General features: G+C 37.2%; 1 protein-coding gene across 1 annotated transcript in view; it reads left to right on the plus strand.

Moving 5' to 3' along the window:
• The window catches only part of TPH2 (tryptophan hydroxylase 2), a 135,931-nt gene that overhangs the window by 48,841 nt on the left and 68,907 nt on the right, over window positions 1-18,183 (plus strand). Inside the window, exon 8 of the mRNA XM_001363038.4 lies at window positions 16,896-17,022. Coding sequence (XP_001363075.1) covers window positions 16,896-17,022 — 127 coding nt within the window. The remainder of the gene's footprint in view (window positions 1-16,895; window positions 17,023-18,183) is intronic.

An 18,183-nucleotide genomic window follows, 5' to 3' on the forward strand; every position in this document is an offset into this window, starting at 1 on the left:
TCAGTCAGTAAAATTTCTTTAAATGCCTACTACATGCCAGGCACTGTGCTAAGTTCTGGGGAAACATAAAAGAAAAAAAATTCTCCCAGTGTTATAGTTGGGAGTTGCAAACATCCCAACAATGCCACAAAATATGTGTCTATTTTACCATTTTACTAGGTATGTCTATACACCATGTGTCTATACTCCACATTTTTTAGGAACTGAATCAGTTTGCACTCATGCTAGTAAGACTGAGTTCCAGATATGGACTATCATCACATGCTTTTATTCAAACTCTCTTAAGGTCCTGTTTAAGAGAAATACATTTCTTCCATTCCCTGCTCTATCTCTTGAGCCCCCATCCGATGTGTTTTCTATCTATACCATCAGCTATTCACAATAACGACACTTCTAAATCTTAAACATACCTATGCCTAACATTTATCTGATATAACATATTAAACCCAACATTTATTTAACAGCAAGGCAAAAGAAATAATGGCCATTATAGATACTAACATATCGAAACACATGCATAAACAATAAAATCTACTTTATGTAGATATCATCCTGAATTATACTTTCCCTTAAATGCACACAATATCTATAGTGAAGAAGGCACAGAGAGAAAGTAAGCATGGCTGTGTTGTCCTATATTTTGGCTACAATACTCTATTTTTAAGTGACAGTCCTTCTCTTCTGCGGGGTTGTTATGTAGGCAGAGCTGAGGCAAAGGTGAACACTAAAAATACAGAGTGAGAATGGAATGATATAACAATAGAGGAATCTAGCAGGGAGGCATATGAGGGAGGACACCATATGTTTAGAGCAACTCACAAGATTGGACTCCAGGTTTCAGTATTATTGACCCATTCAAAAATCTGTAACACACACCCCAAATTGTTTTTCTTCTCACTGCTTGACAGCTGATCTTCATCATTCTTTTTTTCCTAACCCTTACCTTCCTTCTTAGAATCAACATTGGTTGAACCAACAATATTGGTTCTAATGCAGAAGAGCATGAAGGGTTAAACGTTTAAGGATACCCAGCTACCAGGTGTCTGAGGTCAAATTTGAACCCAAGATCTTCTGTCTCCAGGACTAGCTCTCCATCATAGCTGGGTCACCCAGCTGCCCTAGATCTTCATCACTCTTAACCCAGGAAAATGTTCTCTTCTTTATTTAAACAAAGCATCGCAAACTCTTAAAATTGATCATCATCCTTAAAAGAGTATTTAAAAACATGTTAGCTCTTAAGCAAACAGTAGTGTTCTTTAAGCCAGAGAAGCTTTGTTACTTGTCAAACTGGCTGTCTCTTAGTTTTACACACCAAGTCAGCTAGTTGTTCCCTCACACGTGCTGCTCCTTCCTATCAGAATAGAACTCACAGTAATACACCTCGGCTGACTCTTCAATCCAGCTCAGCAATATACCAAAGCAGTTGGAAAGCGCCGCCTCCCTATCTTTTCCTTCTGAAGTCAGAGGTGGCAGCAGAGAGCAAGAAGCACTAATGAAAAGCTTCACCTCTCTCCATTTCTAGGTGGTGCTGAAGGTCAATAGCCTTCACTGAAGCTTGGCCGGTGAAATCAATTCTCTTTCCTATAAGTCAGGAATCCCGAGCTGAAGCCTCCCATAAGCCGGCTGCTTCTAATTATTGCCAGAGCTCCAGACAGAGCAGCTTTTCAGTCCTTTTGTTACGTCTTTAATTCTTCAAGTTCCTGTGTTAGGTTCTTTCTTTCAATGGCTTAAATAAGAGCTTCCTCTTTCTAAATGATTCACCTTTCACTTTAAAAGTCCCAACGCCCCCAGTTTTTCCTATCAGATCAATAGTACTTTTAAAATCCTACCCCAGTCTCAAAATGTTTCTGTCTGTCTCTCTTGCCCTCTTTAGTTATAAAACAGTCATATATTAATGACTTGACTTGAGTTTCCCATAGCATTAGTAGTTCTGAAGACTCCAACTTGGTCATCCATTACTTTAGTGTCCCTGAAACTGTTTCTTTATACTTGTATATCTCCAATTTTACAACTTTGTCATTTACCTTTTATAAGATTAGATTCTTTCTATTTAAGCAGGGCACAATTTAATATAATTTACAAAGATATTTAAGTCTTTTTATTTACATCACTGATAATTTTCTCTTCAAAATTGCTGAAATACTGCATAAAAGTCACTTTATTCATATACATTTTAGCAGGAGACATTACAATAAAATTCTCTTTCTACTCTTTTTAGGTATCAAAATGTTTTTCTATAACAGTAGCAATATTTTGCATCATTTAAAAATTTATATATTTTCTCTTAAATACTTTCTGTCAAGTAACTCAATATAAAAAGATCCTTAAAAGGATGGCATATAGCTCTCTCTATACATATGTACATACATTTATGTCTCTCTGTGTGCATGTTTACATGTATATATGTATGTATATAATTAGCTAGATAGATCAGGGGATAAAATACTCGGCCTGGAGTCAGGAAGACTTCTCTTACTGAGTTCAAATTTGGACTTAGACATTTATAAGCTGTTTGACAAGGGCAAGTGACTTAACATTGTTTGCCTCAGTTTCCTCATTTATAAAATGAGCAAGAGAAGGAAATGGCAAACCACTCCAGTTTCTTTGGCATGAAAACCCAAATGGGGTCATAAAGAGTCTGATACAACTGAAAACAACTGAACAACAACAAAAGAACAGTACACCGTATTTAAGAATTTTCCAACTTCAAGTCCAGGACTAATGAGATCTGCAATGTCACATTTGATAAGATGAAGATTTGTTTCTTGTCACAGGCTTCTGGATTTGTTCATGAAGACCAATTAATTATGAAACTACCAGTCAGAAGTCAGATAAATCCACCTATAGAGATGCCATATCAATGCTTTCTTGAACTTTATAGGATCACAGGATCATAGATTTAGAGTTAAAAGTGACTTTAGAGGTCATCCAATTCAATACATTTTACAAATGAACTGAAGCCCAAAGATGTTAACTTATTTGACCAAAGATTGCTCTTTTTCTTGTTCAGTTGTTTTGTTCATGTCTGACTCTTTGTGACCCCAATTGGGGTTTCCTTGGCAAAGATCCTGGAGTAGTCTGTCATCCAGTTCACTTTACAGATGAGGAAATGGAGGCAGACAGGGTTAAATGACTTTCCCAAGATCACAAACTACTAAGAGTCTGAGGTCTCACAGAGATAAATCTTCCTGGGTCCAGGTCTGACACTCTATGTATCCTCTGCACCATCTAGCTGCTCTACCTAAGGGTACATAGGAAGTAAGTTACAGGATCAGTATTTGAAACTGGGTCCTTTGATTCCAAATCCAGCAACCTTTGCAGTCTATCATATTGCCTCAATGGCAGTTCAAGTCCATTGGCTTATATATTTGACATTTAACTGATCCTTAACTCAATTATTCCTCAACCCACTGAATTTATCAATTTTTTTGTATTAGTAATGAATTCCTCTGATTCCATTCTGGCTTTTAACCCATTTAGTATTACATGGTAGTGACAAGTAGGTCTTATTAGAACTTGGTTTCTCAAATCTCCCTTTCCCAGATGCACTTAAATAATATAATATTCACTGGCTATGTGGCTCTTTGCAACAAACAACATTGCTTTGCAGACATCCTCAAGTTTGAGTGAAACTGTTCTCATGGTAAACAGAGGTTACTTACAGGACTCCAAGGTACTCCAAGAAGAAATGTTTCCTAGGGCAGATTGAGTATTCAAAGGATTGTTCTCAGTATGAAAAAGGTAACCACTAAATATAAGCCAGTGGATCTATAAATAGCAAGCACTTTGTTATTTAGCTCTTAATCACTGGCATGCCATCAAAATGTGCTATTATGCCAGCAAATATGTAGGAGAGAAGGAAAAAAAACAAGAAATCAGACTTTTTGAAAACAAACATATCAAAATTTAAGAGCAGAGAATTTTTATCCAAGTACTTAAAAAGTTTTGGTTGAATCCTTATCTTTTCACTTCCCCAAATCCTTTAGAAACAATTAATACCAGATACTTTTAGAGACCTTATTTCTGGAACTAAATTCCTTTTTCTCAGTTTGGTACCAACAAGAAAGCAAGTCTTTCATATGTTGCCCTATAATTTAGCTACTATGTTCTACTTTTGGGTGATCATCCTTGTCTATTGAACTCTTGCTTATAGGCAGAGCAAAGAAAAAGATGAATAAACAGATTGATCAAAATGGAATGATAACAATAACAGCAATAGGAATAAATTGACACTATATGAAAAGGAATTTTACTTTTTCTCCTTTCAAATCTGGGAGAAATATTTTTTACATATTAAAGCAATATATAGAGTTGTGAAAATAGATTTTTACTTTGTAAATCTTTAGTACCTTTACATTTGGACAGTTACTGTAGTGGGATTATATTTTAAATGATTTTTTTTTGTCTCTACCTATGATTTCATTGATATAAGAAATGTCTGGTAAGGAAACTCCCTCTGCCAATGCAGATAGATAGCAGTTCTGTAACTTTATGCGATTATAGATCTAGAGATAAAAGGGTCCTCACAGGCTGTTTAATTTCGTCCTGTCATTTTTTACAGCGAGGAAAATGAAGCCCAAGGAAGATATTCAGGCTTATAACTCAGGTGCCATCTTTAACTCCTCATTTTTACCTCTTCCCATATTCAATCTGTTGCCAAGGTCTGTCTTCTTGACCTTCATAACATCTCTCAAATAAACTGCCTTCTTCTCCCTTGGCATTGCCACAACCCTTGCTCAGGTCCTCATCATCTCACTTCTGAACTATTGCAATAATCTATTGGTTAGTCATCCTGCCTTTTCTCTCTCCAGTTCAGTCCATCCCTCACTCAGCTGTCAAATTGAACTTTCTAAAGAACAGGTCTGAGCATGTCAGCCTCCAATTCAATAAACTCCAATGCCTCTCTATCATCATCAAAATTTTTTTTAATTGTCTGATTCTACTTTATTGGAATAAGTAGATCAGTAACTGTTCTACAACTTAATTTATACATAAAAAGTTGAAAAGGACCTCAGTAGTGATTTAATCTAATTTCATCATTTTTATGGATGAGGAAAGCTGAGGCCACCACTGAGGTTCCCTCAGAATCAATATGAAATCCACTCTTTAGCTTTCAAAATCCTTCATAAGCAGGCCAAAAGCTGATAACCTCTTGTTTGAACTCTTGCTCAAAATCTAATTTGTCAGATTTATTTCCATTTTCCCATTCTCTCTTTTTTCCTAAGAGTGAGTGAGTCTATATTCTGGTAGGTGGGGGTTTATGTTATTCTACTATGATCAGTTGCTTCTGGATCAGTTGTTTTTGGTACCGAATCTTTTCCACTGGTCACTTTTTCTGTTTTATAAGTTATATCAAATAGGTTCCATGACAGTCACTTAAGTCCTACCAGAGCATCCTTTTTCAGAATACTGTAATACTTCTGGTTTCCCTAGAACATCTTTAGGCAGAATGGTTTGGGCTTCCATGATGTATCTCTAATAGGCCCCCAACTCAGAGTATAGGGAGGCTTCAGCCTTGACTTGCTGAGTTGTCACTAAGCTTTCCTTATGGGATGCTGTCTCAGTGCCTACAGTTTTTTTTGGCTGTCTTTTTGTGTAGCGTGGGATGGATGAAAGAGCTTACAAGTGTTTCTCTTTGAATTTTTTGATTATTATTGAATCTAGTATACTTTGTAGATCTTTGCTGGGAGATATGTGGTTGGGTTTCTCTGACTGTTCAGTCATTTCAGTCATGTCTGACTTGTTGAGACTCTATCTGTGGTTTTCTTGCTAAGATACTGGACTGGTTTTCCATTGGCTCCTCCAGTTTATTATGCTGATGAGGAAACTGAAGCAAACAGGATTAAGCGACAGCTCTTGAATGGAATTGCTTATTTATCTTATAAAATATCATCATCTTAAGTCTCACTCCCCTCTTGTTCCAGTCTACACTGAACTTTTTTCAATCATGACACTGTCATCCAGCATATGAGACTGAAAAACATGCCATTTACATATTCATTCAAGTAATTAATTTTATTTTTATTTTACTTAAATTTTCAAGGTCATTCATTTTTTAAAAATAGACTTGACCTATGATTTTATTGGTATAAAGAACTTCCATGGGCAGCTGGGTATCTCAGTGGTTTGAGAGCCAGGCCTACAGAGGGGAGGTCCTAGGTTCAAATCTAGCCTCAGACACTTCCCAGTTGTGTGACCCTGGGCAAGTCACTTGACCCCCCCATTGCCTAGCCCTTACCACTCTTCAGCCTTGGAACCAATACACAGTATTGATTCCAAGATGGAAGGTAAGAGTTTTAAAATAGAAAAAAGAACTTCCAGTAAGTTCTTTGTAGAATTCTACCAATATGGATCAGTAGCTCTTCCAAAATTTGTGGTCCAGAAGAGTTACCTAGTTTAAGAGAGGTTATGAGACTCATCTAGAGTTACACAACACATAAGTGCCTGAAATGGTACTCAAATCCAGGTCTTTATGACTTTTAAGGGGCCTCTCTAGCCCCTATATCAAGCTGCCTTTTTGAGTTATTGGTAGGAGAGGTACAGTATAAACAAATGAACTGGTAATTTCATTGATATAGGGAACTCTTGGATAAAGGAACCCCCACTACCAGGTTGTCAGCACCTTCATTGCAACTTATTTTCCTAGAGAGATGCTAAAAGTACTAAGAGGTTAAATGACTTCCCTAGGTTCACTATGTGTCAGAGGCTGACTTGGAACCCTAAGGCTGGCTCTCTCACCTCTCATTGAAGCTACCCACTTAAGAACCAAGGACAGATCCAGGTTTCACTCTCATTAGAGACCTCCCTCTACATTGACATTAATTTATTTATAATCAATGCTCAAGTCTGGTCATTAATCAGTCTCTAATCCATCTACCTCAATGTACTGTCTAGCCCTTTTCCCTTTATCTTGTCCCCAAGGATAACACGAGGGACTTTGCTAACGGCTTTGTTGAAATATGGTTATGATATATCTGTAATTTCTCCTTAACTAGTCCCTTAATTCTCCAAAATTTCTTTGATCTTTTGTTTAATCCAGGAAGATTCTTGGACAGATTTTAAAAACAATTAATAAAACCCTGTCTACCCCTAATCCAAGAAAACATCTTGGACACAAGAAGTACCAAACCCTTTTCACTGTGGGTGGCTCTCTGCCTAGCCAACTGTTATTGTAGGGTATGAGAAAGAGCTCATAACCTCAGGCCAAGAGACCTAATGGACAGAGCATAAGGAAATTCAGGCTTTGCCATTAACTTTCTGTGTCACTGTTAGCAAGTTATTTAGTCTCCCAGTGTGAGGATTAATGAAATAATGCTTCAATCTCCCCTGAAGAAAAGCATCATATAAATACAAAATAGATCCATTTTTACTCAGTATCAACTAAACTCAATTTAATGGCTGATGTGTCTCATAAAGCTATAGAGATGTCTTAGTTAAATAGTCAAGTTCTATGTTTTTCAGTAATAATATTCTTTCAAGTTTTAAAAAATGATGATAAGGCCTTGTGTTTCTGAATGCCTTTAAAGAGTTCAAAATCCTCTAACAGATGTCATATAAGAAACAAGGGTAATAAATTATTTAAAATGTGTACATTTAAAAACCAAATTCTTCTATCATATTTCTTTCCCACTTAGGGCAAATTTGCACTGGTATGAGGTGGTAAGATATAACCTCTGGGGTCTCCTCCACCTTTGAAATTCTATGATTAGTCTTTCCCTTTTCAATAATGCTTTTGGTAATGCTTCCTTCATCTGGTTTGGAAGAAGACCTTTCTTTCCTAGTGAGGCCTTATCTAGCCTGACCTACTTACATGGGCAGAGCCATTTGCTTCAAAATTTGTCTTCCTTCCTGAAAAGGAGAGAGAGAGAGAGAGAGAGAGAGAGAGAGAGAGAGAGAGAGAGAGAGAGAGAGAGAGAGAGAGAGAGAGAGAGAGAGAGAGAGAGTCAGAGAGAGAGAGAGAGTCAGAGAGAGAGACAGAGAGAGAGAGAGAGAGTCAGAGAGAGAGAGACAGAGAGAGAGTCAGAGAGAGAGAGACAGACAGACAGACAGACAGACAGAGACAGAGAGTCAGAGAGAGTGTATGAGGGGTTGGATGATGGAGTGGTGTCTGTTATCCTCATCTAACTAAGAGGCTTGGTTTTTACTGACTTCCAGGTATTATGATTTTAAGCCTCTGAAAAGGAAAACAAGTTAAGTGTATTAGATAGACAGATGATGATTAATGATAGATGATAGAAAGATGATAGTCTGATAGAGCATTTATAGGCATTTATTCTGGACCAAGTCCAATGGTCAGTATCAGGATAGAAATATAAGCAAATAAGACAGTCTTTACTCTTTTGAGCTTATATTCTAATTGAAGATGACCCATGAAGGGGAATTCAAGAAAGGGGAGGAATGATACCAGCATTGGGGCAAGGCAGCTGGTGAAGAGAAGTCCTGTGTATGAGTTAAGATTTTAGTGAGAGGAAACATAGTTGAAGCCTATCCAAATGATCCAAGCAAGAGAGTAATCAACCAGGAGAGTGGGACCTCAGGGTGGAAGTTTCTTCAGAGTCAGAAGGTAGCTGGTAAAGAAGAGAAGCATGGAGAGTCAGTTAAGATATAGGAGTGTGGTTTAGAGTAGATAGATGATGTCTTAGGTCATTTCCTTCTCCGGATCATATAAGATAAATTTTCTGAGGATCTTTTGGAGAAGTGTGAATGGCCTAAACTTAATCATGTTTGGGGAAAGTCAATAATAACAATGGTACTTGACTTGATCACATTTAATCCTTATAATAAACCAGAGAGATAGATATTTTTGTTGTTTAGTTATTTTTAGTCCTGCCCAACTCTTAACAACCCCACTCCCTATATGGGGTTTTCTTGGCAAAGAGACTCAAATGATTTGCCATTTCCTTCTTCAGATCATTTTTTGGATGGAAACTGAGGCAAATAGGGTTAAGTGACTTGCCCAGGGTCACACAATTAGCAAATCTCTGAGGTTGGATTTGAACTCAGGTTTTTCTGGTTCCAAGCCTGGCACCATATTTACTGATCTGCATTGGCAGAGGGAGTTTTCTTTTAAGAAACTCCAATTCTGCTGAATCCAGAGGTCTAGGTCAATTCTAATGTTGTGGATAAATAAAAAAGGGTCAGTTCATACCATCTGATTTGGCCAGAATTTTTAACATGCTGGTCTCAATACAAATAGAAGAAAATCCACATTCATTTATGTGGTGGGCACTAAGAAAAACTTAACAAAACAAATCAAAAACATATAAACCCATTTCAGTCCTAAATTAACACTTGGAGAGTTCTCTAGTCATTCTGATGCAAGCAACCCTAGACATTTCCTTGTTATCCCCAATTAGGTGCACTTACCAACCAAATGATGAGTTAACATTGGAAAAAATCCTCCCAGAGCCATCCTTCAGCTTCTTTTCATCCACATGAACACTTTATTCCTCCCATTCATCTCTTTTCTTTTCCTCCTCTTTATGATTTATCTAAGGTGTCAGCTTCTGTGTCATTTACAACAAACAAATCCTATAGAAGTATGTCTTAAAAAAAGACAGGTGCACATATTTGGAATGGGAAGCAAATGCTCAGTGCTTATCCAATTCCTTTTAAAGGCTTTAATTTGCCACAAAAATAAAAAGGAGTCACTCCACACAGTCTGAGGAGTCATCTTTGAAAAGTGATAAGAAGAAGGAAATGCCAGACTTGTCTTTAATGTGAACTTCACAACCAGGTCCGTTATCTGCTGGCGACCAACTTAACGCAACTTTCTTAGAATGATTCAGGCAATTGCTTGAGGTGCTATGCCTGGACTTACAAAAGTCTCTTTTTTGTAGGCTTTGGAAACCTAAACACGGGTCTTATCAGAAAAGATTCCAATTTAAGGCAGCAAAGGTTGGATGTCTGATATGATCCATAGCTTTCGTTTTTGAAAAGGAGACATGATGTTTTACAGCGTTAACAATTTTGAAAGGTTCTACATTTTCACTGAACAAGAATGTTTTTGTGTGAAAAAATGAGATGTCGAAGCATTCTTCAAGGGAAAATGCATAAAAGCTGAGTGGAATTGAAAAGAAGAGAGTTTGCCGATTTAGAGATTGGGCACAGATTGTGCTGACAGGTGTAATTATGGCTGAATAATTGAATCTTTTAAGGAATATCCAGTGGAATAAATCAGCACAAGTATCTCCCTGGTCAGAACTCATTTCTAATTAGATGCTCAGTGGTCCAGTTGTGAGGAATACCACATATGTATTGCCAACAGACTTCTTCCTGAGAAGTAACCAGCAACTTTGCCTCTGGCACTGGGCTAAATGGGGCTAAACAAACTGTGTTTATTTCAATGAACTTAAGCGAAGCTAGTACAAGGTTTCAAGTAAATGGCCCTTTTGGCCTTGGATAGATATCCCTTCCTACCCTGAATGCCTTTTTGTGCATGCTTTTTTTTTTCTATCCCAAAACATCTCTCGCTCCTAAGGAATGGGAGCAAAGCTCATCTTCGAGGATATTCTATAATGGATCTTAGAGATATAGAAGAGAGAGTAGATCTCCCTTAAAGTTTCTCAACCTGGAGACTCTGGACCCTAGAAGAAGCATATGAATAAATGTCAAGAGTTCATGAACTTTGGTGGGAAGAAAATTCTATCTTTATTTCAATATAATTGTTTCCTATGCAATCCTTTATATATTTTCTTTTATATATTTAAAAAATATTACTCTGAGATGGGGTCCATTAGCTTCACCAAACTTCCAAAAGGGATTCTCAAGGTCACATGGCTAGTACATGTCTGAGGTCAGATTTGAATTTAGGTATTCCTTAATTCTAGACCTGGTACTCTATCCATTGTACCACCTAACTGTCCAAGGAAACAAGTAGAGAGCTACAAAAATGGAATGAGCTATCTGTTGAAGGAGTAAGTTCCTTCTCACTTGAGGTATTAAAGCAGAAGATGATGGATGATTACCTGTCAGGGATGTTGAAGAGGGGCCAACAGGCAAGGAGGAGAACTCGATGTTTTCCAAAGTCTCTTCCAGTTCTGAGAGTCTATGAAATCCCAAGGAACCATGTTGATCTCATGGAAAATAAAACACCAGATTAATAGTTTTGTGATTAGCCTTCAAAAATCTTCAAGTCTCATTTTGGGTGAGAATATTTCCAGGCATGCCTGTTTTTACGTATTTATAGAGTGTATAAAAGCTATGGAATACAGAGCAGTTTGATTTTATTTTTGTGACTATTCCACTGAAGTCATAAAATGCAATCACCTTCTTCCTGGTTTTGAAATAGAAACACTCAAAGCCTTTGCCCCATGAGAGGAGAGTTTACAGTAAATATTGCTCTCAGGCTCTCTTTCTAAATCAGAGGCTCCTTTCTCTCAGCCCTGTGCCCCTTAGACAGACAGAGCCACAAGGAGGGAATATTAGGGATGGTGAAGTAAAGGGGCACCATTTCTACTTACAAAAAGATGAAGCTTACTCTCAGCAATGCAAGGACCTTTGACAATCCTGAAAGACTTACAACAGGGATGCTATCCACTTTCAGAGAAAGAACTGTTGGAGTCGTCTTTCACATCATGTATTCATGGTTTTATTTTGGGGTTTCAGTTATGTATAAGTTTGCTCTTACAACAATAACTGATATTGAAGTGTGTTTTGAATGACAATAAAAATAAAATGTATATACCCCCAACTCTGAAGAGTAAGGGGATTCAGGAAGTGGCTAAACAGATAATTATCTATAATTTTCATGGAATGTTATTATCCATTAAATTATGAAATGATCAGTTTCAGACAAAATTAGGAAGACTTGTGTGAACTGATGTAGAGTGAAATAAAAAAAAACCATGTGAATAGTTTATATAAAACATTATAAAAAATACAAACAATTCTGAAGTACTTTATTATCCTGAAAATGCTATTATTCCAGAGGACCAAAGATGAAGCATTACATGTACTTCCTGTCAGAGAGATAAATAGACTTTAAATGAAAAATGAGGAATACATTTTTCAACATGGTCAATGAGGGAATTTGCTTTGCTTGACTATATTATGAGTTTTTGTTTTCTTTTTAGCATGTTAATTTAATTGATATGATGGATTGGGGAGGAGGAGTAAGGAGAGAGAATGAAAGGTTATAAATTAGTAAATAAAAATATTAAAAAGCAAAGGAAAAACCCATATAGATGAAGCTCATCTCTACTTTTCCATGTACAATTGTCTGTTGGCCATATCACTCTGGCTCTTAGATTCAATTGAATGTATAGATTCACCATGTGGACTTGCATAATTTTTAAGACTCCCAAATTAGTAATCCCTCTCAAGCAGTAATAAAAAGGGAATTGTTCTCCCTGGGTATTGGTGGATCAGTTCTCTACACCATTGCAACCAGTGTTTCCTACCTGGCTAAAAAGGTTGTAGGTAGTAGTTTTTTGATACATGAAATCTTAAAAAAAAATTTTTTTTAAACCCTTACCTTCCATCTTGGAGCCAATATTGGCTCCAAGGCAGAAGAGCGGTAAGGGCTAGGCAATGGGGGTCAAGTGACTTGCCCAGGGTCACACAGCTAGGAAGTGTCTGAGGTCAGATTTGAACCTAGGACCTCCCATCTCTAGGGCTGGCTCTCAATCCACTGAGCTACCCAGCTGCCCCCGATACATGAAATCTTAACTTTAAATCCATGAACAAAGTTCTTGGTATCTTGATGCAGTGGAAATCAACCACTCAGCAAACATTTTTCAAGTTCATATTATATGCCAGGAACTGAGCTATGTATTAGAAAGAAACTTAGATAGTTGATTTGTGTGATTCTAAAGAAGGTGTGGGAGAAGGTCAGCTAGGTGGTTCAGTAGATAGAGAACCAGGCTTAAAGACACGAGGTCCTGGTTTCAAAAGTATCCTTCCTTCCTAGCTTTCTAGCTGTGTGATCCTGGGCAAGTCACTTGACCCCCATTGCCTAGCCCTTACCACTCTTCTGCCTTGGAAACAATACACAATATTTATTCTAAGATAGAAGGTAAGGGTTTAAAAGAAAGAAAAGAAGAGAAAGTGTGGGAGAGAGGAAGTATTAGGCAGCATACCCAACAGAAGGTGCACGGGGCTCTTGTGGAACCAGGACTGCATTAGAAAACTGAACCATTTCCACTTGGATTATCTCAGAAAGATCCTGAAGAGTACCTGGCAAGATAAACACTGAGGTCCTCTCAAGCATTCAAACTCTATTGCGAGAGTACAGCTCTGATGGGTTGACCACATAACCTGAATGCCAAACACACACTTACACAAAACAATATTTTTATGGAGAACTCCCACAAGGCAAGCAATCGCATGGTGTTTAGAAGAATAGGTATAAGGACACTCTCAAGGTCTCTCTGAAGAACTTTCGCATTGACTGTGAGATGAGGAAAATGCTGTCAGAGGACTACTTAGTCTAGCATGCCTGCCTCAAAGAAACTGACATATATATATATATACAAAGGAAACATGAATATATATATATACACACACACACACACACACACACACACACACACACACACACACACACACACACAAAGGAAACATGAACTGTGTAAATCCAGAACCACTTCCACTATAAATGTTCTGAGGGACCTTTTGGTGTCAGATCTGTGGTTGCAGCCTTATGAAACCATATTGGTTTAATGAACCACAGCCAAGCATGTCGTATCCTGGCTTCGAAATCATGATGCCATTAGTCTTCAAAAATGAAGGATGAACAACAACATTTATTGAGTGTTTACTTTATTCCAGGCACTGTACTAAGCAAGCAGAAACTAATGTGACTAAAATATATAGTTCGTACCCTCAAGGGGTTATTTTCTAATGAGAGGAAGGCAGCACATTAAGGAGAATTAGAAAGGGAAGGGGCTGTGTGAACTGGGCAAGCCACTTGACCCCAATTATCCAGCCTTTATTGTTCCTCTGCTTTGGATCCTATATTTAATATCAATTCTAAGTCAGAAGGTAAGGGTTTAAAGAGAGAGAGAGAGAGAGAGAGAGAGAGAGAGAGAGAGAGAGAGAGAGAGAGAGAGAGAGAGAGAAAGGGGTGGGGTGATAGAGTGCTTACTTGGGGCAAGGTTGCTAATAAAAAGAAGAAAATAATAAATAATAAAATACAGAGAATGAAGAATAGACCCCAAAAGTGAAGTGAACATGCTTAGGGTCTCACCAATCAGGAGGGTGTCAGAGATACAAACACAAAAGTGACAGCCGAAAGATACAATATGAACATAGATAAATACGTGTAAGAAATGTATAAAATAAATATGATATGATGGTGGTCTGGGAAGAGAGGCTAACAGCTGGTGCAATCAGAAGAGATCTCTTACAGAGGAGCCTTCTAAGGGGTTAGGGAAACTGGAAAGAGAACTGGACTAATAGCAGCAGACCAGGGTTCTATTCCTAGATTTGCTACTAACCTTGGGGAAATCACTTCATTTCTCTGACTCTGTACAATTAGATTTTGAAGGGGTTTGGCCTAAATTCAGTTAAGAAAATTTGTTAAGCACTCACTATGCACAGCAAAGTATCTTTAGTTCCTATAGTCTTTCAGCAATGTTTTATGGCTGCAAGTTATAGAATCCTCTGTTTCCTGAAGATTCAAAGCTGAGATCGCCCAAAGGGCAATGGAAAGACAAATAATGGGCATGAAGAGACTGCGACATATGTAATCATTCAGGAGAAGTTGTATAAAGGATATATCAGAAATGCATATAATTAGAAAAATAGCTGGTTTTATAGGGAGAGCAGGGGATAACCAAGGGATAGTTCCATGGATAGGTATGAAATGTCAGAAGAACTAGAGGAAGGTCCCAGTATTGGGTGTGCACCCTCTTCCCCCCACTACCATTATAGTGTATTTGTTGGGCAATATGGAGGATATTCTCACAAAATGAAGAAGCAGGGAGGGGTTGATATCTTCATCTCTAGAAAGAATAGCCACATTGATATGTTGCTTATTCATTAGAATATGAAAGGATGTATTGGATACTGGGGTTAAAAAAGACAAAAAAAAAATCCTTTCCTTAGTTAATAGTCAATAAAAATTTACAAAGCTACTTTAGTACCAGCCACTGTTCTAAGCTTTGGTGATACGACAACAAAAAGAAGACAATTCTTATTTTCAAGGAGTTTACTAATCTAATGGAGAGAATATGACAGACAAAAGAAAGCTGAAAAGGGAAGGGGAAGTTATCCCTACAAAGAGTTGTGGTGGAAAAGCTAAAGAAGTCCACAATGAGCATAGTCCTCTAACTTACACCCATTGGTTCTAGTTTCTCTCTCTCTCCCCAGAATGAAGCCAATTCTCCTCCTCCACAAGACAACACTCAGATTTATGGAGGATGCACACCCATCATGTGCCAATCTTTGAAGCCCTTCTGAAGTGGCTTGCACAATAGTTATTGTGTTGAGGGAAAATGATTTTTCAAAGAACTTCAGTGTTGGATGGGACTTCCAGTCTAGTCAACCAACAAGCATTAAATAAATATTAAGTACTTATGTGTTCTAGCAAGTATTCTAGACATTGGGCATTTAAAGAGAAAAGAGAGTCTCTGCCCTCAAGAAACTTACATCATATTGATGGAGACGTGTATATATTAGTGTGTTCTTTGGAAAAATGAATACGAGCTAGTTTGGGGAGGAAGGATACTGGCAGATAGGAGGATCAGGCAATTTTTCATGTAGAAGGTGGTGCTTAAGCTTAGTCTAGATGGAAGTAAAGAATCTTTAAAGAGGAAAATGAAGAGTATGAGGAATGGGCTGTGGAATGAGATTGGAATCAAGGGGATTAGTTAGAAGGCAGTTGTAGTAGGGGAAAGCAATATGTCATACCTGTTCTGTGCCAGGTACTGTGCTAATGCCTAGTAGGTACTTAAAAGTTTATTGATTGATTAATGACTGCTAAGTGCTTTACAAATGTTATTTCAGGACCAACTATGTGTCTCAGGGGATTGAGAACCAGGGCTAGAGATAGGAGGTCCTGGGTTCAAATGCTGATTCAAAAGCTTCCTAGCTGTGTGTCCCTGGGCAAGTCCTGTCTCTGGGACTGACTGTCAATCCACTGAGCCACCTAGTTGCACTCCCCCTCCCCCTCAGTCTCTTTAAGTGTTTTTCAGTAGAGTATGATAAGGAACAGAGATTCTAAACCTGGGGTTTGGTTTGTTATTGGTTAATATTTTGTTATTGTTTAACTTTTTATTTATTATTTAGTTATAACTTAATATTTTGATAACTGTATTTCAAAATAGTTTCCTTTGTAACTCTTTGAATTTTATTTTAGACATTTAAAAATATGATTCTGAGAAAGGGGCTGTAAGCTTTACCAGACTGCCAGAAAATTAAGAACCCAAGCCCAGGACATTTAAAATGTGCTGACTTGTCCTTTGATGGATGCTTGCCTCCCAAGTCCTTGACATTCTCCCTTTCTTAATTCAGCCTGATTGCATTAATTTTTAGCTCCTCTGACCCACTGATTACTTGTAAGAATTCCTTTCTTTAAAGTACTCTTGACTTTTTAAAATTATTTTATCTGTGTCTGTGATTTGTGTAAGAATCTCCTCAGTGAGGAAACCACTTCTGATGACACAAAGCATCAACTTATGGTCTTAGAGAGTCATTTGAGGGCAAGAAATAAAGTGATTTAAGGTCTCATACCATGTGTTAGGGGTAGGACTCGAACACAGGTTTTTCTGGCTCTCTTTCCACTATGCCAAGCTGTCTCTTTGCTACCATTTTCTATACAATAAATGCCATAACTATTACAGGGCAATTGATAGCTGGAGCATCTGTAGATTTCTTAGCCAAGTTCTATGAATGGCATAAAGTTTCTTGACTCTACAATATTTATAACATTTCTTTGTGTTCTTTCTTGTCAGAGATACATGTCATGAACTCCTGGGACATGTCCCCCTACTTGCGGATCCGAAGTTTGCTCAGTTCTCCCAAGAAATTGGCCTGGCCTCCCTGGGAGCCTCTGATGAAGATGTTCAGAAACTTGCCACAGTGAGTCTTCTCTGTTTTCGAGTCAGACTTTGAAAAGAAGCTCTTTCTGTTCATCCAAGGTTACTAAAGGGGGAAAAAAGATATTTCAGTTATTAAAGGTGAAAGCAAAACTACATTTTGAAGATGGGTAGGTGGCATTGAGAGGCTATATAGATGACAGAATGTTGAATTCTGGGATACTGTTAGCTCTTCCAAAAGAAAGATCATATTTAAGGGAGATGACATTCATGGTTTTAAACAATAATAAATATTTCTGTAGATAAGTGTTTCCTTACATAGTTTTAATTTTCAATTTTATTTTATAGGCTTAGTGTTTTATTTTCTTAACCTAGAACATACTTTTATTGTACTTATTCTTTTTACTTGTTCTGTTCTGTTCACCCTCCAAATGAATTTATCACCTTACAGACTGAGCTGTTTACAGCACAATCTATACTACAACATTCAGACACGGCCATTTTATTTTACTCCCACTTCAATATTTCCTTTTTTTTGGGTCACATTTTTTTTCATTAGTTCCATTGAAATTTTTGGCTGCTTGTTACTGCAGAAGAATTTTGCTATTTTTTTTAGTTCTATAAAATATTTATTTTTGGTAGTTTGATTCATATGGCACCAAATAAGTAAATTAACTTAGATAGAATTGTTATTTTTATTATATTAGCTCAGCCTACCCATGAGTAATTAACGTCTTTCCAATTTTTTAGATCTAATTTTATTTGTGTGAAAAGTGTTTTTTGTGTTCATATCATTCTTGCATTTGTCTTGGCAAATAATTTCCCAAATATTTTATATAGTCTAGAGTGATTTTAAATGGAATTTCACTTTCTAACTCTCGCTGCTGAATTTTGTTAGGAATACATAGAAATGCAGATGATTTATGTGGGTTTATTTTGTATGCAGCAATTTTGCTAAAGTTATTAATTCTTTCAACTAGTTTTTAAATTTGATTTTTTATGATTCTCTAGGTATACCATCATATCATCTGCAAAAATGATAGTTTAGTTTCCTTATTGCCTACTTTAATTCCTTCAATTTCTTTTTATTCTCTAAATTGCTAAAGCTAGCATTTCTACTGCAATATTAGATAATAGTAGTGATAATGGGCATCCTTGCTTCATTCCTGATATTATTGAGAAGGCTTCTAACTTATCCCCATTG

The sequence above is a fragment of the Monodelphis domestica genome, chromosome 5 (genome assembly GCF_027887165.1).
Source record: "Monodelphis domestica isolate mMonDom1 chromosome 5, mMonDom1.pri, whole genome shotgun sequence".
Lineage (NCBI taxonomy): Eukaryota > Metazoa > Chordata > Mammalia > Didelphimorphia > Didelphidae > Monodelphis > Monodelphis domestica.